General features: G+C 38.8%; 1 protein-coding gene across 3 annotated transcripts in view; it reads left to right on the top strand.

The window, feature by feature from the left end:
• sgg (shaggy) overlaps window positions 1-13,718 on the top strand; it is a 138,346-nt gene extending 124,628 nt beyond the window's left edge. For all 3 annotated transcript variants that reach the window (XM_065223597.1, XM_065223599.1, XM_065223598.1), the window contains one exon: window positions 11,104-13,718. In XM_065223597.1, coding sequence (XP_065079669.1) covers window positions 11,104-11,489 — 386 coding nt within the window. In that variant the 3' untranslated portion in view covers window positions 11,490-13,718. The remainder of the gene's footprint in view (window positions 1-11,103) is intronic.
• The last annotated feature ends 8,483 nt before the right edge of the window (window positions 13,719-22,201 follow it).

Here is a 22,201-nt window from a genome sequence, read left to right as displayed (position 1 = left end):
TCATCGGAAAGGGGAAAGTTTACCCTACCCGGTGATGTGGATGGTTTGCGTGGGTGTTATGTGGGTGGCGAGAAAAGGGCATAAGAAGGTTTGTTTACAAAAAGATTGTATGCCCTTTTCACATGTTGTTCTTGAATTGCCGACAGGTACGCGGTAGCTTTCCTTCATGAGTTTGCTCTTACGGTTTGTATCCATTCAATTTCGGATATTGATTCGGCCCTTTTCAAACACCCGGGCACCATTTGCAATATTTAAAGAGTTTTATGTTTATAGATTTTAATCAACTAAAAGAACTAAGCGCAAGCGCACCGATCAATCGCGGTCCTAAGTCAACCTTCCGTTCGTGCCCATAGGCACATACTCTTTTACTTTTTTTACTTCTTGATCTTGAAAGTTTTCTAGATATCTAGAAAAGTTGTCAAGGTCCCAGAGTTATGAACATTTGTCTATGTTTGAGATGTTACGAAGTTTCTGTATCCGGTTTCTATGTTAACTGATCTAAAATTGTCTAAATTTGTCTAAATTCGTGACTTTGTACATTTTTCGTTCTAATCGCCAATTCGCGATCTGCACCTAATATCAACTTAGTAAATTGTTCGATTAAAAAAAAATAGATAGGCAAAACTCAAACAGCACAAATGGCAGGGCTGGTAGAGAGTCACTTTTTAGTGACTTGGTCACTTTTTTCAAGCCAGTCACTTTTTTTTTAAGGCCAGGTAACTAAAGTCACTTTTTCTTGTAATAAGTCACTATTTCAAACTTTTTTAAACGTGAATTTATTTCCAGATTTATCATTCTTCTGGATAGGCCTACGTTTTGTTCTATTTTTGAACAATTTGAAGTTGACGACCTGGTATAGAGTTTTTCTTTAACGTTTAATCGTTCTTCTATATCTACAGGGTGTCCTCTCATTTGGCTAAATAAAGTTCCCTGAGTTTTCCAGGTTTTTCCTTAACTTTGGCGGATAATTTCCAGGTTTATAATAAGAATGTTATTTATGAAATGCGTTAAAATATGTTTTAACGCAAACTTTTTTAAGACATGACAATCAGTTTTAAAGAAACAGCTTTACTATCAAATCCATTAAATGTTGTAGTTGAACACTTACTTCATTTTAGTAAATCTAGGATCACAACATTCCGTACTAACTAGAAACTTTATTGAAGTTCTATTGATCTCAGAAAAGCTAGATCTAGAGATCTTTGGGGAATTCCAGAGATTTTAAGGGGCAGTCTCCGAAATTTTAGCCCAGACTATTGAATTGGTTTAAAAATCTATAAGCGTGAGTTTGGGCAAGTTCAGGATAGTTCCATGAGGTGCTGAAATAAAATCGTGAACCCATATGATGTTCCGAAAGATTCAGTACAGAGACATTCATAAATATTTCAGGAACTTCACAGAAATCCAGAGAATTTTAGGGATTTTTAAAAGTGTTAACGAGAATTCTTTAAAGCCAAACCAAGATCTACATTAGAGTTGAGAGTTTTAGGGAAGCTCCGAGAACATGAAGACAGATCAGAAAATTAAAGGGCAGTTCAAACAATTTCAAGGAAATGGCAGAAACCGGAATTTCCGGAAACTTCGGTTTTCTCACAGAAAATTTCTGGAACGCAATACAAATTATATGAACATCCGGAAAATGTGAGAGTATTTCAAGGGTGCTATATCATGGAAATTTCAAGAACTATAGAAAATTCGAAAATTTAGCTATGTTGATTAGAGAACATCAACGAAGTTCCATTAATCTATGAATTTCTGTCTGTCTGTCTGACCCTTATAGACTCGGAAACTACTGAACGGATCGGCGTAAAAATTTGTATGCAGGGGTTTTTGGGGAAGGGAAAGGTTCTTATGATGGTTCGGGTGGGTGCTCCCATACAAATGAAACAGAAATTTCTGCATAACTCGAGAGCTAATCAAGCAAATTGAACCAAATTTAGCATGTGGAGGTCATAGGGGGTAGCCCCTTAGATAAGAGGGGGGGGACTACGTACAATATAGCATACTTTTTTTTAATTGGCGCGTAAACTTAAGCTAATATTGAGACCCGAGCAAGGCCGGGCACACTCTACTAAAGCTAGTTGAAAATAAATGCGAGAAGTTTTAGCAAGCACCGATATTTTCAAGAAATTCCACAGAACGTCTTAGAAATTTAGATTTTTTTGATTGTTTATTTATATTCAATGAAGTTCCGTGTACTTCGAGGACGATTAGATAACATCGGAAAACCCCTTTTAACTTAAGGAAATTTGCAGCGATTTACAGGGAGTTCCTTGGAATTATGGGATATTCCGAGAATTCTATGCTTGATCCGAAAACTTTAGAACCTTCAGGGAATTATAAATATATATCAGAAAATTTACCGGAACATTTGATCAATTTTTTTTTTTTTTTTTATAATGCGTTTATTTTTCCAGGCTCATTTGCCGTAGCTTTGCGGAGCCGATATTCATCGTTTGGGTACAAAATTACTTAAAACTAACGTTAGTAAAGCGGGGGCCGATTACTCGCGGCTTTCTCGAGGTTAGGGGTAACAAATTGTAACAAACGGGTGGCAGGGTAGGGATTGAGAACACAAGGTTTTTTAGAGCAATGTGCTCTTGATCTAGAACTAAGCGACATACTGGAGAAAAAGACAAACATGGGGGTACACCGATGGAGACCTAGCAACTTGAGAGAACACAAGATGACACTAACTACTAAATCCTCAGATCGATCCGTTTTAAAAACACATAAATTAAATTAAAATAATCGAGATCTCGGCTCGCCAAGATGTCTCTAACGGGCCGCATAGGTTGTTTTCCTCGGGCCCTGAGGGATGCGGATAACTCGGATCTAGCAACACAATGTAGGGTGCATGACCAAAGCACGTGGTCGATATCGTGATAGCCACTACCACAAGCGCACAAATTGCTGCCTGCGAGCCCGATTCGGAAGAAATGCGAGTCTAACGAGTAGTGATTGGACATGAGCCTTGACATGACACGTATAAAGTCACGGCTCATGTCCAATCCTTTGAACCATGGCTTGTTCGACACCTGTGGGAGAATAGAATGTAACCATCTTCCCAGATCACTCTCATTCCATTTTTGTTGCCAGTTGGTGAGGACGTGCTGACGGGTAATTGAAAAAAATTCCGCAAAGGCGATTTGTCGATCAAAAATATCGCCTTCCATAGCGCCCACCTTAGCTAGCGAGTCCGCTTTCTCATTACCCGGAATTGAGCAATGAGATGGGACCCAAACTAAGGTGATAGTATAGGAGCAGTTAGATAAAGTACTCAATTTAGCTCGGATTTCGGTCAGGAAATACGAGGAGTGCTTCATCAGCCTCATTGATCGAATAGCCTCCAACGAGCTAAGGCTATCAGTAAAAATAAAATAGTGATCAGATGGTAGTGAGGCAATTTGCTCTACTGCGTAAAATATGGCTGCTAGTTCCGCAACGTATACGGAACAGGGTTTTTGCAGTTGATATGAGGCGCTATGAAATTCGTTGAATACTCCAAATCCAGTGGAAGCGTTTATAGTTGACCCATCTGTGAAAAAACTCTTATTGTTACTAATATGGTGGTACTTGTTTGCAAAAATTAAGGGAACAACCATCGACCGATGGTGATCTGGTATTCCACGGATTTCTTGCAACATGGTCAGATCAAAATTTACAGAGGAACTATAAAAGTCTTGGAGGCAAACACGAGAGGAATTGAATGAAGAAGGGCCAATCTCCAGCGTCATGTAATCGTAATAGAGACTCATGAATCTTGTTTGAGGATTTCTGTCGAGCAGCTTCTCAAAGTTTTCTATTACCAATGGGTTCATTACTTCACAACGGATAAGAAACCGAAAGGACAGCTCCGCGAAACGATCTGTCAGTGGGAGAACACCCGCGAGTACTTCGAGGCTCATCGTATGCGTCGAGTGCATACAGCCAAGCGCGATTCGGAGGCAACGGTATTGAACTCGTTGCAGCTTCAAGATATGTGTTTTCGCCGCGGATTGAAAGCAGAAGCTACCGTACTCTAGAACCGACAAGATGGTTGTTCGATACAACCTGATCAGATCTTCCGGGTGTGCTCCCCACCAAGTTCCGGTAATTGTACGAAGAAAATTGATTCTTTGTTGGCACTTGGCCCTATAACGGACACAACCCCGTCATCTGCAAGCTGCCTTAGCGAACAATTTTCATCAAGACAACCATCAATGTCTTTTACATAAAAATTATAAAGAAGGGGGCTTAAACATGAGCCCTGGGGGAGACCCATGTAACTAATTCGTGAAGTTGTCGAGTTTCCATGAGAAAAGCTCATATATTTCTCAGACAACAAGTTGCTCAAATAGTTGTTCATAATTGGTGAAAGCCCACTATCGTGGAGTTTATCCGAAAGGACATCGATACAAACAGAATCAAAAGCCCCCTTAATGTCCAAGAAAACTGAACCCATTTGCTGTTTTTGCGCATAGGCCAGTTGAATTTCAGTTGAAAGCAACGCAAGACAGTCGCTCGTTCCTTTGCCTCTCCGAAATCCAAATTGCGTATCTGAAAGTAAACCATTCGACTCGACCCATTTGTCTAGACGAAAAAGAATCATTTTCTCCAACAATTTCCGTATACAGGACAGCATCGCGATGGGACGGTACGAGTTATAATCCGACGCGGGTTTACCAGGTTTTCGAATGGCGATAACTCTCACTTGCCTCCAGTCATCCGGAACAATGTTGTGCTCCAGAAATCGATTGAATAAGTTCAACAAGCGTCTCTTCGCGACATCTGGGAGATTTTTAAGCAAGTTGAACTTGATTCTATCCATTCCTGGAGCTGAATTGTTACATGAAAGGAGAGCAAGTGAGAATTCCACCATCGAAAACGGGGAATCTATTTCGTTATTACCCGACGGACGATCACGAACGTTGGTTTGAACCGACACCGAATCCGGGCAAACTTTCCGCGCGAAGCTGAATATCCAACTGTCCGAGTACTCCTTGTCTTCGTTAATCGGTGATGACGCGTTTCGCATTCTCCTGCCGACATTCCAGAGTGTTCTCACGGAAGTCTCTCGCGACAAACCATCGACGAACCGACGCCAGTAACCGCGTTTTTTTGCTTTGATTAAGTCCTTAAAAGTTTTCTCGAGGTCGGTGTACCGCTCGAAATCCCCGACCTTGCCGTGTTTGCGGAACCGTTTAAACGCGGCGGACTTCTCGCTGTTCGCGTCGGTGCAATCCTTATCCCACCACGGGGTGGGAGGTCGCTTGCGGACGGAAAGACCCGGAACACGTTTCGTCTGTGCTCGGAGCGCAGAATCGATGATGACACGCGCGAGAAAGGAGTACTCGTCCAGCGGAGGAAGTACGTCAACCGATTGACTGGCATCAAGAACCGCGGACGCGAATTTTCGCCAGTCAATGTTTTTCGTAAGATCGTACGCGATGTCGACCGAGCGAGTAGAAGATGAACCATTGGTAATAGAAATTTTGATTGGCAAATGGTCACTACCGTAGGGATCTTGAATTACTTTCCACGAACAATCCAACGATAGTGAACTCGAACAAAGTGAGAGGTCTAATCTGCTTATTTTTGCTGGAGGTTTGGCTACTCGTGTTGCTTCCCCGGTGTTCAGAATTGTCATTTTGAAGAAGTCGCACATGTCGTATATCAAGGTTGAGCGGTTGTCGTCGTACAGTTCCCCCCAGCCTGTACCGTGAGAGTTAAAATCTCCCAAGATCAACCGTGGCTCCGGCATAGCCGTGCAGATATCCGCGAAACTTTGACGAGCGATCGCGGTTTTCGGTGGAAGATATACTGAGGCAATACTGAGGCATTTACCTCGAATATTAACCTGACATGCAACTACTTCAATGCCTGTCACTGAAGGCAGATCGATTCTATAGAAGGAATGGTGCTTGTTGATCCCCAGAAGCACCCCTCCATACGAATCTGCGCGGTCAAGGCGTATAATGTTGAAATCGTGGAAAGCAAGATCGTTGTCTGAAGAGAGCCATGTTTCACAAAGGGCAAATGCATCAGAAAGTGAGTTGTTAACTAAAAATTTAAATGTGTCAAGTTTTGGCATAAGACTTCTACAGTTCCACTGAAGAACAGAGATCATATCCCCGACCTCATTCGGAGAATTATCCATCAAAGGATATGATCGATGCAAGGAAGGACCACCTAGAAGCTAGTTGCTTCAAAAGAGTTTTCACCATTGGCAGCACTAAATTAATAATGCTCCTCGTTGAGTCAGAGACATTGAATATACTGAAGAAGCTATCCACAATACCAGAAAACGTGAACATGGGGACATGTTCTTGCTGATTATTCAGCTGCTTTTCTGGCCGAAAAACTGGGACATCTGGGGTTTTAGACGATCCTGGAAGTGACGGAAAGTTCTTGTCATAATTACAAGGTTGAAAACCCGGTGGAATGGGCTTCGGTGCATTTCCGTTACCTCTTGATTTTTCCAAGGTGGAAGGGTGGTCCGTACGAGTGGCCTTACGAGGCTTTTCGGTGGTGTGTTGTTTTGCTCGTTTTCTCGTATTGCCTTTAAAGACAAACGGACTACCCTCACCGACCTCTGAGTCAGAGTCTAGATCATCAACTGGCAAAATGGAGAACGTGTTACTGCTTTTTGGTGTGGTCTGAGAAGATGAAGCGGTATTCTTCAAGAGTTCTGCTAGAGTTCTCTTGGAGCGAGCTTGCAGAGACCGCTTAAGTTTTTCTCCCTGCTGTTTATACCTCGGGCAGTCAGTCAGGGTATGTAGGCTTTCCTTGCAGTACACGCATTTAGGAGGAGCACCGCAAGAGCCCTCTTGATGTTGCTCGCCACACTGATCGCAGCGTGGTTTGTTCGAGCAGTAGTCCGATGTATGACCAAGTTGTTTACATTTCGAGCAGTTCATTACCCGAGGTACAAACAGACGTACAGGCAGCCGAACCTTGCCAATAGCGACGTAGTGAGGTAACGCTGAACCCGAAAAGGTCACACGAAACGAGTTTGACAAGGAATACGTTTTTTTGGAGCCTACTACGGATACTGACTGCATTTGAAGGCAGTCCAATATCTTCACCTTCGGCAGGGCACGGTTTTTAAAGATTCCGAAGGAATCGGGACCCAAGAAATCATCACTAGTCAAACTCGCTTCGGTGACCACTCCTTCAATTTCTACCTCACTACTGGGTATGTAGACTCGGTATTCCAATGAAAAAAGCTCGCACGCAACAATTTGGTTAGCCTGCTTCCGGTCATCAACGGTAACGCGCAGTTTTATTGGTGTTACCTTTAAAATATCGGTAACGGCCGAAAAATGTGTTGTTAGATCCTTAGAGATCCTCGGAATGTTCAAAGGTTTTTGTTTGGGCCGGAAAAAAACAACCCATGGGCCTTTCGAGGCTTCTGGGTAAGCCTTTAGGCGGGGGAGCGCAGAGGTTTTCGGGGGCAATGGTGTGGGGGGTGCAGGTGGACGAGGAGGAGATGGTGGGGGAGAGGGTTGTGGGCGATATCTTTTCTTGGGATATGCTCCAGTATTTTTGCTGGAGAGTGAGTCAACTGGAACGTCAAGGGTTTCCATTTCCACAACTTCCTCGAGACTTTCGTGTGAGGTGGAATTAAGAGTTTCGTCGTCTGAGATGGAAAGCGACCATCCCCCGCCTTTATCATTTTCATCCATTGCGGTTAAATATCGCCGCAATGGTGTTTTTGGTAAATATTTTACAAATAATTACAGTAATTTCAAATAATATCAAAAATAGAAAAACAAAAATGCAAAAATAAACAAAAAAAAAATTGATATAGTTTTACTCTACTAAAGAGTAATATGAAAAAAAAACAAAAAAAAACCAAGAAAAAAAAATAGAAAAAAAAATATATATATATACTGAAAAAAAAAAATTTGGATCACCCTAACTATACTCTACTTAAAAATAGAACGAGAAAAAAAAAACAAGAAAAAAAAATTATAGATATATACTATTTACAAGATTTTGGATCACCCTAATTATGACCCAGCCTAATCTAATACTGGACCATGCGGGAAGATGCGATACTGGTGAAAACAAAGCGACACGTTATACCTATTGCACTGAGGCGGCAGATGACTGGTGCGATGCTATTGTATTCCCCAACGGCTGTTGGGTCGATAGCCTTGCAGCTGGTATGCCTCTTTCGCCTCGGTAGGCAATTTAACGTGCTTTCGTTGTTGCTATCAATGGGCCGATAGTGGTGATGATTTTACAGATGTTGATGTTAAAGCTGGACCGTAATCAAAGCGCTCGGCGTATGATTAACGGCTTCCTCACTCGCGCACTAGTTGTCTTAACACTATGCCAACTAACTTTGGCGAGAAAAAACCCTCGCGTGGGGAAAAACTCAAAAACTCAAAAACTAGTGTCGTACAACGAGACCGATGCGACTTGACCGGCTCAGCGTGCGAGACGGAATCATTTGATCAATTTAGAGAAATTAAGGTAAGCATAGAAAAGTTGTTGCAGGGAAAATTAGTGATTTAAGGCAAAGTTTAGTGAGCGTTTATAAACAATTCAATCAATTCTAGTAAAATGGTGGGTTCTTTTAGAAAACATACTAAGGCAGGGTAGTCTAGAAAATTTTAAAGAAATTGAGAAATATATTGGGCAGTTTTAAAAACATCAGGAAACTGTAGATTATTGAAGAAGCTATGAATTAGTTTCGATAATTTGAACTTCAGACAAATCTTGAGAACTTCAGTGAAAATCATAGAACTATATTAATTATTTCGCTGCGGAGCGGAAGCCCAGAGAAGTTCCTGAAATTTCAGAATAACTTCGAAAACTTCACAGAAGTACAGAGATCATCAGAAATATTTCGAGAACTTCATAAAAGTCTATGGAAATTAAGGGAAGATCCGAGAACTTCAGGAACTATTATGGACATTTCGGGAGCATCTGAAATAAGTTTAGTAAAGCTTCTAAAACAAAGGGAATTTCAGGGGAGTTCAGTTACCTTAGTTTCACTAAATTAGCGGGAAATTTAAAGAAGTTCCCTGATTTTGGGAGAACTTTAAAAATGTTAAGAAAATTATCGAGGTTTTCACATGAGTGTCATGCAAGCTTAAACATTTTTAGAACAGTCTAATTAAATTAGTACATGGTAGTACAGCGAGCTTCATGAGGACTGCAAACACTTTACAGAAGCTTTGAGAACTTCGATAATCTCGCAAATTGATCTCGCTAATAAAGCTCTAAGCAAAAAAAACCTCAAAAAAGAACAGATATCCTCAGAGCAGAGATATTCCAAAGCAGGGAAATTACAAAAATTTTAAAAAAGTTTCGAGAAATTCAGTGAATTGTTAACACTTGAGAGAAGATTCATGATCGTTAGGAAAATTGTGGAAACTTTATGAAGTCCGAAAAAGTTTGGAGAAGTTAAAAAAAAAATGATGAGAAGTATTGCGAGCATCAGGTTAGTTTCTCAAACTACAAAAGGACTTCAAGGATAATTTAATTAATATCAGGGATATTTTGGGAACTTTCACGTAGTTCTGAAGACCTCAGAATAGTCCTTTCCATATTCAACGGAGATTTTTCATGAAAATTCGCTTGGAGTTCACTATCTTAGGCTTAGGCTTCACATGAAGTCTAAAATTCCTCAGAAGTACCATGAAAGCAGATTGCAGTTGATGTTTTTCTCCATAGATTTTTTTCGCAGAACTCCCGTGGAATTGAGGTCCTTAGAAATGATAAAAAAAAATTCCATGAGCCTGAAAATTGTGGAATTTGACTCCAGATTCTTGAAAATTTCTTGGAAGTATTATAACTTTTCAGTTCAGAATTTATAAAATTTGTGGGAACCAAAGAACCAAAAAAAAAAACATTTGAAGCCTCTGAATTTTAAATATGTATTTGTTACTGAAGATTAATCCATTCTGGATCTATTAAGTTCAATGTGTGAATGAATATAACTAGGATTATGAAATGTTATTATTTTAAAATGCATTCTTAGTAAGAAAATTATAAAATTTCCTGAGAAATAGTAAGGTAGTAGAAGCTTGGAGGTTTGGTCATAAACTTTCTATTGATTCTTTCACTTTAAAGGTTCCTATCGTCCATATTTATGTGTGTCTAATTGAGTAAGTCTAAAACATCAAACATTTATTTGGTGCAATCAGAAAGACTAATTTTCTTCCCTTAGGTCAGTTTTTAGTCACTTACAGGGTGCGTGACGAATTTTTGCAGTAAATTTTAAATAGTAATTTCTCATGCTTGTGCATCATGATTTAGATATATTTGGCAGCACTGGATAGCTTATACTGTTAGGTGTAAGATTTAAACAAACAATGTTGAGTAAACGTATAGATGTTGAAACAAGAGAGCAATCTGTCAGCCGTTGTCGCTTTGTTGCGCGCCGGAGTATGCATGAAAGAAATAATTCGGTCGGTAAATGTGTCTGAAAGAACAGTGTATAATATTAAAAAAGGCTTGGGAAAGTGATAAGACGGAGCACCTGCTCATACTGCTAATAAAGCACAGAAATGGCTTACGGAAAATATTTCGTAAATTTGGGAGGAAGAAATTTGGCCTCCAAGCAGTCCCGATATCAATCCGTTGGATTATTTTGTATAGGGCGTCGTCCAACGGGATACCAACAGAACCCCTCACACCACACTTAAGTCGCTAAAAGCTAAAATCAAGGTAGTGATGACATCTATGGATCGAAACATTTCAAAACGTGCATACTGCAGTTTCCGGAAGCGTCTAACTACAGTCGTCGAAAGGGAAGGCAATTGAATAAGTTTACTTACAACTTCCATATGTTGCGAAAGAAAATAAATCGCACAAAATTCATTGCTAGAATAACTAACTGGTGTATTTTTCTCAAATATGCCATTTACTGCAAAAATTCGTCACGCACCCTGTATTTACAGCTATAAGTCACTATTTGGTCACTTATTTCTTCAATATGGTCACTAAATTTACTATTTTTGACAGCATTGATCGCTACCAGCTCTGAAATGGTCTCTATAACAGTTTACGCAACCTTTGCATTACTGAAATTCATTTATTTAAAAACGATCTCTCCATTTTATCTCTAAGCTAATCAATGTTCACCTTCTCTGTCCCGTTTTGCAGAGCTAGCGATTCAACCGAGCCTGAACCTGATACTGAGGCCACGAAACCCGAACGACGCGAAAGCGGGCCAATCGTCCAGCTCGACGGACGGCGGCAACAGTGGCAGCGGTGGCAACGGTGCCGGCGCCAACAGCAGCACAGGCTCCGTCGGCGGTAGCAACAGCAGCAACAACAACAGCGGCGGAGGCAGTAGCAATAGTGGCGCCGGGCCCGACGGCACTCAGGTGCAGGGCGGCGGTGCCAGTGGCAGCAGCCAGGGAGCGGGGGCTGGGGCGCAATCCGTCGGCGGTGTGGAGGATATTACGTCATCACAGTCCGTACCCGGCGTCGACAGTAGTTCCAGTCAAGGAGCTATAGCGTCAGCGGCAACTTCTACGATGGGTTAGCTTTAATTCTTACACATAAAATATTATATTATATATATTTTTTTTTAATTTTAAAAATATTAATTTAATGCGAGGATGGAAATAAAAAAAAAATAGAAGAAAACCAACAAGAGATGAAAATACGGCAAAATCGTAAAGCATAAGTTTAATAAAATTGCTAGCAAGGTTAAACACAAAATTCAAAAACAGAATTACACATAAATTACACATAGAAGAATTACTAATATAAAAGAAAAAAACAGAAAACAAATAACACTAATAGACGACTACCTTGCGCATAGCCGGAATACGCGCGAGGTCCTAACCAAGTAAATCACAAACTTACCTTAAAAGAGAGAAACATTCAGAGACCGATAAAAATTAACACACAAAAAAATATTTCAAACCAATATTATTCTAACTTAAAAATTAACAAACACAGACACACACCCACACTCTCACACACCAATCTATCTAGAGGATCAAAAGTCAGTCACAGCAAAAAAAAACACACACACACACACATAGACTTATACGTTCTGAATGAGAAGAAAGCAGAAGAAGAAAAAAAAAGTAGTTTCAATTTGCTAGTTATAGTTATTAAAACAAAAGCAAGTTCCGTTTTTCGTTCTCTTGTGACTGTTGTGCAAACTAAGGAAGAAAAAAAAAAGAAAAATATTAATTATAATCCTAAGCCGAGAGAAATCGTGAAAAGTAACAAACCGACCGTGCACGGATGCGGAAAGCGTTACAAATGTGTGAGCTAAGTAAACAAACAAAACAAAAACAAGTCGTCGCGCGGAAGTCTTCTATTTGGCGAAGGCGGTTCCCGCGTGTGTGTTTTTCTCGTTTTTAGTAGACCTCTTTTATTGGTTCTTCGTTCGTTCTTACCTTGTTTTTCTGTATTTTACGTTTTTCTTTTCTGTGTCGTTTTTTTGTCCGCAGCCGTATATACAGCCCCAGCATGTATCCTGCTGGGGTGTCCAGTTTCTTCTTTCATTTGAAAAGGTATATTTGAGGAAGTGGAAAGTGTATAATGTTTAATATAAATATATAAATCACGGGAGGAAAAATCAAAGTGTTACGCCTCCCGAAATTATACAAAAAGCATAACATATGCGTTAGAAGAAGTTGCTCGCGAAACGCGTGCGATTTTTTTTTAGAGAAGAAAAACATTGTGTACGTGCATCGATTTCTATTATTTCAATGAATAAAGTGAAACGAGAAACTGGTGAAAGCGAGGCGAGCGTTGTACGTATATTACTTGTGTAGTAGTGTGGAAAATTTGTTTATATTACTATTAACGAAGTGAAGGAAAATTTAGCTACTAAAGGACACACTCACACTCAAGAATAAAGAATGAAAGAAAAATACACAAGTACCACTATAATTACAAATAGCGAGAGCAGTCTTGAGAGAGAGAGAGAGAGAACGCGCATTGTAAAATTATAAGACAACAACCAACAACCAAGAGAAAACAGAAAAAAATACCATGAAAAATACAAAACAGCATTATTCAAACTTCTTCTAATCTTTGAAAATTTGAAAAATGAAACATAAAGAAACAACACACACACACACACATACACGCAGAAGAAAAGAAAACAAGGTCTCTCCAATCAGCCGTGTCTGCTAGAGAATGAACAGTAAACAGAAAATAACCTACGCAAGAGAGCATCATTATAATAATCAAACAATAAATTATTTTAAATAAAAGGAAATACAGAGAAATCAATGAAGAAAAAAAAAACAAATGGAAGAAACTTGTTTTTTGTAGCATAAAGAAAGTATATATATTAATGCATAAGTAATTTAAATTTGAATCTAAAAGAAATGCAGAGAAAAATCACAAAAAAAAACAATACGAGATGGAAAAGGTAGATCTTCATTGATTATTTAAAAAAAAAAAACGGTGAGAAAGAGAAACGAACGCGTATGCGTTTGCGAAACTTGTGGTAATAAAAAAAAGAAAACTAGCCGAAAGTTGTAATTAGAATAAACAGAAGAAAAAAAAACACCCAATTGGAAAATATCGTTGTCGCTATTAAGCAAGTAAAAAGTAAAGCAGAATAAAAAAACACACACACACGAAAAAAGTTAGGTGAGAAATTCGTGGCAAGTAATATTTAACTACAACAAAATGAAGAAAAAAACAACACACAGACACACATAGTAACTGCTACAATTTTTAGCTATTAGATATTTTAATCAGCTAGAAAAAAAGTAAATAAAGGAAAAAATGTTAAGAGATTTCGCTGTCATCTATGAATCAAACCATCTATGAAAGTTCGATTTTGTGATCACCACCACTACCACCAGTTGAGTCAAAAAAAAAATCCTCACTGTTTAGTTTTTTTTTTGGGTTGCTCTGAGTTCTCTCGGTTTTGTTGCTCCTCCGTTCTGTTGATTCGATCCATCCACCTTTCATGTTGCGTCTCTTGGTTTTCTTTTGAGGGATGATTTCGCCTTGGTTTATTTTATTTTCTTCTTAATTTAATGGCTCACGAAATGCTGCTGCTCGCAATGTCCAACGAAGGAAAACCTAAACGTGCTGCGTAGTGATATTAGCCACTAGGATTATTATTTAGGCTACGAAACGCCAGCTGCGGGATGGACTGGTCAAAGTGGGGCTTATAACGAGTGTCAGTTCACGGTGAAAATAAAGTGAAGTGACAAGAGATGCGGCGAGAACCTAGACCGTAATGCGAGTAAATCACCTCTAAATGGTCCGATACGGACGAACCGGATCTCAGATATCCTAGTTAGCACGGTAGTAGCAAGCGGTCCGGTCTAGAAAGTCTTTCGGGTTAGAAACATTCTCAATCTAGATGGAGCTGAAATTAGGGCGTTACAGCTTTTGTAAACAATGACTTCTCTCGATGATTTTTTAGAAAGTCAAGGCTCGCCCACGCAAATCAACATTTCCATCGGGTGTAGGAAGAGATCCCCTACCCGATGGTTATGTTGGTTTGCATGGCCGTGCTTTGAATTCGTAGAAATCATCGAGAGAAGTCACTGTTTACAAAAGCTGTTACGCCCTAAGTCTAGCTCTATCTAGCAATTTCCCTGGGGGCATAGAGAATCATTGTGCTTGTCATAAAAAATAAACACATTCATGGATTGGTTGGCATAGAATACACTCAAGTATTAACTGTTGAGGTGCTTTTCAAAGAGCATGAGAACCTGGCTGAACCACAAGCCACACAGTGTGTTGAAAGAGAAAATATATAAAGGGTAAATGATGGCTTCGGCACCCATTAACTGTCTGCGGAAACCAAAATTTCCTTAGTCTTTCAACCAAAATTTCCTTAGTCTTTGATACTCTAAGGAAGCCTTAGCTTGAAACTGCTAAAGCACAACTGTCAGCTTCCACAAAACATACAGCTCTGTAATTGCTACTCTCTGTTTGTTGTAGCGCAGCAACCAATGAGTAGCAATTTCAAGTTTGTATATTTTGTGGAAGCTGACATTTGTGCCTTTAAAGTTTCACGCTAAGGCTTCCTTAGCTGGTTAACTCGCAGCTCAAATGGATACACCGAAAATAGTTTTCATGTAGCTTTCATTGGAAACGCACATGATTTTCATCCATAATCAAAATTAATGGAGCTCATCTGAATTTCACATAGCATTTATGCGATCACATTAATTTAATATGATTTTTCATATGAATGTCATCGACCACATATTATTCATGTGATTTTGGAATGGGATTTGCAGCTATGTGATCACAAGAAAGCTATGTGAAATTCGCATAAATTACATCCATTAGATATGTGATAAATTTTTTGAGTGTAGGTTGCCGAAGAAAAAGAGGCTGCCGACAATAGTTGCACTCACCTGAGAAGTTTGGAGCGTTGTAAAAACGTGCTTTTACAAAACCCGTTTTAAGCTATTCTGTCGATTGAATGGATAGAATAGCAAGCAGCAGATAAAGTAGGGGGCTACGTATTCTCGGCAACATAAGCAGCGACATCTTTCTATAGCCTTTTTCTCTAACGAACGCACACATATGCAGTATTGGTTTGTTTACAATCTTTTGCTGCCAGCTGCTCTAACAATTTCAGTCGAAAGCAGTGCCCAAAACTGTTTTGAAACGCTTTTGCAAAGCTCCAATTGAGAAATCCAACTTAAACTCATGCGCGCCTGGTGGCAGGAATAAGCACTAACCGACGGTGATAAGTCTGTGACAGCCCTTGAAAATTTCATTGATTGTTTGCAAAATTATTTAATTTCAATGTAATTTCATGAAAATTTCTTGTCAGCATGGATGAATCTTGTACAAAATCCATAACACTATTTTGTAATGCATTGTTCTTAAATAAAAAGCTACTTCAAGACTTATAAATTACTGAAAACATGTTAAGGTTTGAAATCATCTGCCGATTAAACAACAGACAAAGTTGGCCGACTAAATCAATCGACGAAAAACTATTAAATAGGCCGATTGCTCGGTGTAGCACCAGACGAAAAACGATTTAATCTGCTGATTAATACACCGACTGAAATTAATTTTTAAATGACAATAGATTTAGTCGGTGGACGATTCGGGTGATTTGGATGATGTTTGTTTATTTGGAAGATATTTTCGAAACAAAGCACGATAAAATTCAGCATTATGTACCATTATTACGAGTACTACTTTTTTGCTCCGATCATGTTTTGACTTCCACAGAAACTCGCTAGAATAAATAAAAAATAATAGTTTTTTGGTTGAAATTTCAAAAATGTATTCAGTTTGACACATTATTTCGAACTTATCACCGCTGCGATTGCAGCGTCACGGTGGTCGATTGAAACATGGATTTGTCAATCTTCTCTAGTGAGAGCGACGATTGCACAGTGGTTCCCCTTAGAACAAAAGTTGGCCAAAACCTCAAAATTGTTGCAAACAGGCAAAAAACAGTTGAAATAAATGTTTATTAGCTGTACGAAGAAAACTTGACAATCAAGACGTCACAAAAAGGAGTATAGTAGAACCAAAACCAATGCACAATGGTCCCAAAGCCGTATATAGGAAAACAAAAATGTTTGCGCCCAAACCGTCAGTTTTAGGTGTATGGTTTCTTAGGGAAAGTTGCTTCATATTTTTTGTTCAATCTTTTTATGTTCGTAAAATTAGGGTGGTCCATAAAATTGGTAAATTTAAAATTCAAACTTTTTTATTATTTGAGATAGACCAAAGCAGTGTTGTAAACAGTTGTAGAACATTCAATTCAAAACAACTTTGTTCAAGACACAACATTTTTATCTCTTATGGTTAATAAGTTATGATTTTTTAAACAAACAGGTTAGCGTGGCCACTAAAATCGGTTTTCTTTGAATATCTTTTAATGCGTTAATTTCTCGTGAAACATTGTTCTTATCAATTTAGAACTTTTGATGACGCATAGTTTTGCTCAAGCAACTAGGTTACTATCTTTTTTGATTAGAAAGTTGAAGGCTATTTTCTTCGAAGAAATGGCTCTTTTCAATTGTCAATAACTCAATATTGGGCAAACCGATTTTCAAACATTAAAGTTTATTGAAAACATCATTTTTTCTTCATTTTTGTGTTTAAAGCATTTAATTTAATTTAAAAAAAAGTAATATTTTTCAACAAAAACTAGCCATATCTTTTCAAATAAAAGAGATAACACCTCAGCAAAAAATGCGTCATAAAAGGTTCTTATGTCTAGTATAAAATTTCACGAGAAATGAACGTATAAAAAGATTTTTAAAGAATGCCGATTGTCTAGGGGTCACCCTAACCTGCTTGTTTAAAAAAATCATAACTCATGAAACATAAGAGTTATATATATGGTGCGGGTGTGTATGTGTGTGCGTGTTGATGTGCCTTGAAAAAGGCATTGTGAAGCTTGCTACCGTATACACCGCAGGTTATAAAACTAAGAAACGGATATTTTCTAAAGAACACTTTACTTGTTATTCCTAATTTCATCATCTTTCGCAAAAAATCGCAAAACACGTTAGAGCCTATCTGAAAGCTAACTTTTCTAGCTATCTTTTGGTTACTATAGGATAGTGGGCGGATGTGTCCGTCATATGTTTCGCTTAGTCTAAATGTGAAAAAAGTACATTTTTGCTAAATTTTTATTTGAAACTGTCACTAAAAACAGTGCAGACACTCTTTTTTACCATCCATTTGACGTTAAATAAGCCGAGGAACATTTCTTCTGAGGCAACCAAGTTGATAAACACATAATTTTTTGCTATATTTGAGCAAAACAGTATCAAGAAACATTACGATTTTTTTCAAAAATTTGTGATATCGCTACACTATAACAACCATAAAAAAATATGTAATCAACAGAACTGCACCAATCATTCAATTTAAGATACTCTAAACATGTAAAAATGATAAAAAAATATTGAAATAAAAAAATACCAACTTTGATTTTTGAGGTTTTGGCCGGCCAGGAACCACTGTGGATTGTGGGCAACATCTTTTTATTCGGCAACCATTCTATTTGAGCTGCTTGTTAAACAGCTGTGCGTTCAGCGGCAACTTGCAATCAGCAGTATTTTGTAGTGCGTGTGTTTCATTTCAAGAAAACCCTGCTAGATTGCTTTTTCTCAGTGTCAAAAATATAATCAAATTGAAGCTGAAAGCCTAAAGAATCGTTTGAATGCATTCAGCGAAGTGTTTTCGTAATCAAATCCACTGAATTTAGTGTTGCAATTTGGGTTGCCGTAAATAGTCTGTCATGCCGAAGCCGTAATTTCCCCTACCTAGCTTAAAAACTAGTATGGGAATGCATTCAGTCCGCATAATAACGAGACAGTAAATCTTTACTGGGTGTCAGGTTATTGTGGAGCAGAAGGTAATGAAAAGGCATGTGATCTAAATAGCCAGGTCAAGATCGAGGTTAAGATCACCTCAACAATTAAAGAAATTTCTAGGACCCTGTGGAGTCTCTCCATATGGTCCATTATTTATAGTGGTAAGCTCCATCGCTTGCCGAATGTAAACATAAACAAAGCAGAAATTCATATGAGAATAGATTGCCAGTTCTACCATAGAGGTAACTCTAAGACTAGTAGCAACAATCAATACGAAACTAACGATTTTAAATTGGCTCACCACTTTAGTAGCCTATTGGTCCCAAGCAAACGATTAACGTACCCTATTCTAGTTGAAATTCTATTACTACACTATGTTTGTTTTGATTCGCTATGAAAGTTTGACAGATAACATCAGGGGTGTGTGGATTCATGCAGAACATGCAGGGGTGAGTGAAATAGCTTGGGACCGTTGTTCTGGTACTGAGTGAGCCAAAAATAATAATGATTTTCTGCGGGACCCAGTGGTCTTAGAGTTACCTCTATGCTAGTAGGTCCCGAAGAAACGTGCTCAACTTTTTAGCTCAGCTCTGGTACTATCTTCGGTCCCAAGCAAATCGATTCACCCCTCGAAACATAGGAAAATCCAATAACCCCTCATTTTATCTGTCAAACTTTCATAGCGAATCAAAACAAACATTGTGTAGTACTAGAATGTTGACTAGAATGGGGTACGTTAATCGATTTGCTTGGGACCAATAGGCTAGTCAAGTAGTGAGCCAATTTAAAATCGTTAGTTTCGTATTGATTGTTGGTAAAGCCGTTGGTCCCGGCCCATGTATGTTTGAATGGGTGCGATATCCTACCCAGGTGTGGAAGCTGCCGTCAATGGATGGCAATCGATGTCCGTCGGTGATTGGCACTAGATTCCGGAACAGAGACCGACGTTAAATAAAGGAAAGAAGAAGAAGAAGAAGACCGCAGCTATCAGATTGTTTGTTACGGTTTGGTCCTATTCGGAACGTTTTTCCGCGGGTGCATTATTTTGCATCATCTTCAATCTGGTTGGCTGTGAGCTACGCAAATACATTCAGAAAATGTATACGAAACTTATTCGGGAGGAACCAGCAAGACTTTTCCGCATCATCCTAATGCCCCTATTTAATGTTCCATGTTTGCCCAGAAACTTGTTGCCTATTCAGGATGGATTATGCTGCTCTTCTAAATGAACGTCTTGTCGGAAGTACTGTGAATTTCTAGTAGGAAGTTCTCGGAATTTATCTTCAGTAGTTTTCTGCATTTCTTGTTGGAAGTTCTCTGTACTTCTGTGAGATTATGTGAATTTCTCCTCGGAAGTTCTCTGAACTCCTCGTCGGAAGGTTTTCGAAGTTCTCATCGCAAGTTCTCTGAATTTTTCGTCGGAACTTCTATGAACCTCTCCATGACAGTTCTCTGGACTTCTCCTCGGAAGTCCTCTGAACTACTCGTAGGAACCCGGGTAGATGAAAATATCTCAGTCATACAAAATTATGATCTTGATATCAAAAAATATTATGCATTAGCACGACATAAGAGGTAAAATATCAAGAGAAAATATCTGAAATTTGTGCCCGACATAGCATTAAGAAATTACGGTATCAAATTAATAACAAAGAACTAAAGTTTAGATATTGTATTGAAATGTAAATATCAGCATTTGTTTCTAAAATGCTATTCGGCATGCAATGTTTTGATATTATTTCTAGATATTTTACCTCTTATGTAATGCTAATCCATATCAACTTTGCCTATCAATAGTAATGATTCTACCCGGCAAGAACTCTGAACGTCTCGGCGGAAATTCGCTAAACTTCTCTGTTGCCGGAACTACTCTTTAGAAGATCTCTGAACTTATCGTCGGAAGTTCTGTAAAACTATTTCTGATGAACTTCAAGGAAGTTCTGTGAATTTCTCGTCGGAAAATATTTGTCGGAAGTTCCGTCAATCTCTTGTTGGAAGTTCTCTTAACTTCTCGACGGAAGATCGCGGAACTTCTGGTTGAAACTTCAGGAAACTTTAATTTAAGTTCAATGAACATCTCGTCGGGAATTCCCTGAACTTATCGTCGGAAGATCTCTAAACTTCTCGAAGGAAAAACCAACCGGTGTAAAACAACGATTTTAAATAGGCTCACTACTTTACTAGCCTATTGGTCCCAAGCAAATCGATTAACGGACTGCATTCTAGTCGAAATTCTAGTACTACACTATGTTGGTTTTGATTCGCTATGAAAGTTTGACGGATAAAATGAGGAGTTCGTGGATTTTCCTATGTTTCGACGGGTGCATCGATTAACTTGGGACCGAAGATAGTACCAGAGCTGAGCCAAAAAGTTGAGCACGTTTCTTCGGGACCTACATACTAATCCAGGCCTCCATCGTTCGGTAAATTTTGAACTACAGAACTGTTCGGTAAAAGTTTAAAAATCAGTGAAAAATCCAATTATTAGAAAATTTATTCTGAACTTGTACAGAATTTTTTCGGTTTACCCCATTTATTGATGAAAAATAAAATTTATAAATTTTCTTGATTTCTCACGTGTAACGGTCATTTGAAAATTTTACCGACTTGTTCTGCTGTTCAAAAACCCGGTAAATTCCTACCGACTTCGGTGATCTGAATTAAGTGTGTACTAGCACAAACGAAGTGACAGACGGAGCGGCTCGAAAACTTTGGTGACTAACCTGCTATTTCAATTTTTCAGTGTACCACATGGCAACACCACTACTACTGGATTATACCACATGGCAACACTACTACCAACAATCAATACGAAACTAACGATTTTAAATTGGCTCACCACTTTAGTAGCCTATTGGTCCCAAGCAAACGATTAACGTAGCCTATTCTAGTTGAAATTCTATTACTACACTATGTTTGTTTTGATTCGCTATGAAAGTTTGACAGATAACATCAGGGGTGTGTGGATTCATGCAGAACATGCAGGGGTGAGTGAAATAGCTTGGGACTGCTTGGGACCGTTGTTCTGGTACTGAGTGAGCCAAAAATAATAATGATTTTCTTCGGGACCCAGTGGTCTTAGAGTTACCTCTATGCTACTACCAATAATCAATACGAAACTAACGATTTAAAATTGGCTCACTACTTGACTAGCCTATTGGTCCCAAGCAAACGATTAAAGTATCCCATTCTAGTCGAAATTCTAGTACTACACAATGTTTGTTTTGATTCGCTATGAAAGTTTGACAGATAAAATGAGGGGTTCGTGGATTTTCCTATGTTTCGAGGGGTGCATCGATTAGCTTGGGACCGAAGATAGTACCAGAGCTGAGCCAAAAAGTTGAGCACGTTTCTTTTGGACCTTCTAGTCTTAGAGTTACCTCTATGGAAATACTCTGAATTTCTGGTCGGAGCTTCATGGATCTTTAATGAAGTTCTGGAAAGCTATGTGAAATTTTCTTCAAAAGTTCTGTGAACTTCTTATGGGAAGTTCTATGAACCTCTCGTCGAAAGATCTCTGAACTGCTCGTCGGAAGTTCAGTGAACTTCTTGTTGGAAGGCTTGTGAATATTAAATTTTGAGGTGGTCAATAGGGTGAACATAGAGGTGAACGCCTAAGCCTTTTTACATTTATATCGCTGTGAAGCAACTGTTGTTGTTTGATAATCTGTTTAAGATGTTATACTTAATATCTTAACACTCCGAACACGATGCCTCCGGTAAAATCTCGATAACTTTTTGAAAGGGACGTATCTTCTTTCTTCTTCTTTCCTTTATTTAACGTCGGTCTCTGTTCCGCAATCTAGTACCAATCACCGACGGACATCGATTGCCATCCATTGACGACAATCGAATGTGCAGGAAGGCAGCTTCCACACCTGCGTAGGATATCGCACCCATTCACAACACACATGGGCCGGGACCAACGGCTTTACTTCCCTTCCGAAGGAAGA

The sequence above is a fragment of the Ochlerotatus camptorhynchus genome, unplaced genomic scaffold (genome assembly GCF_037179485.1).
Source record: "Ochlerotatus camptorhynchus isolate MF236.1 unplaced genomic scaffold, CSIRO-AGI_Acam_v1.1 ptg000193l, whole genome shotgun sequence".
NCBI lineage: Eukaryota > Metazoa > Arthropoda > Insecta > Diptera > Culicidae > Ochlerotatus > Ochlerotatus camptorhynchus.
Note: the sequence above shows the minus strand (reverse complement) of the source record. Positions and strands in the feature narration are given on the sequence as shown.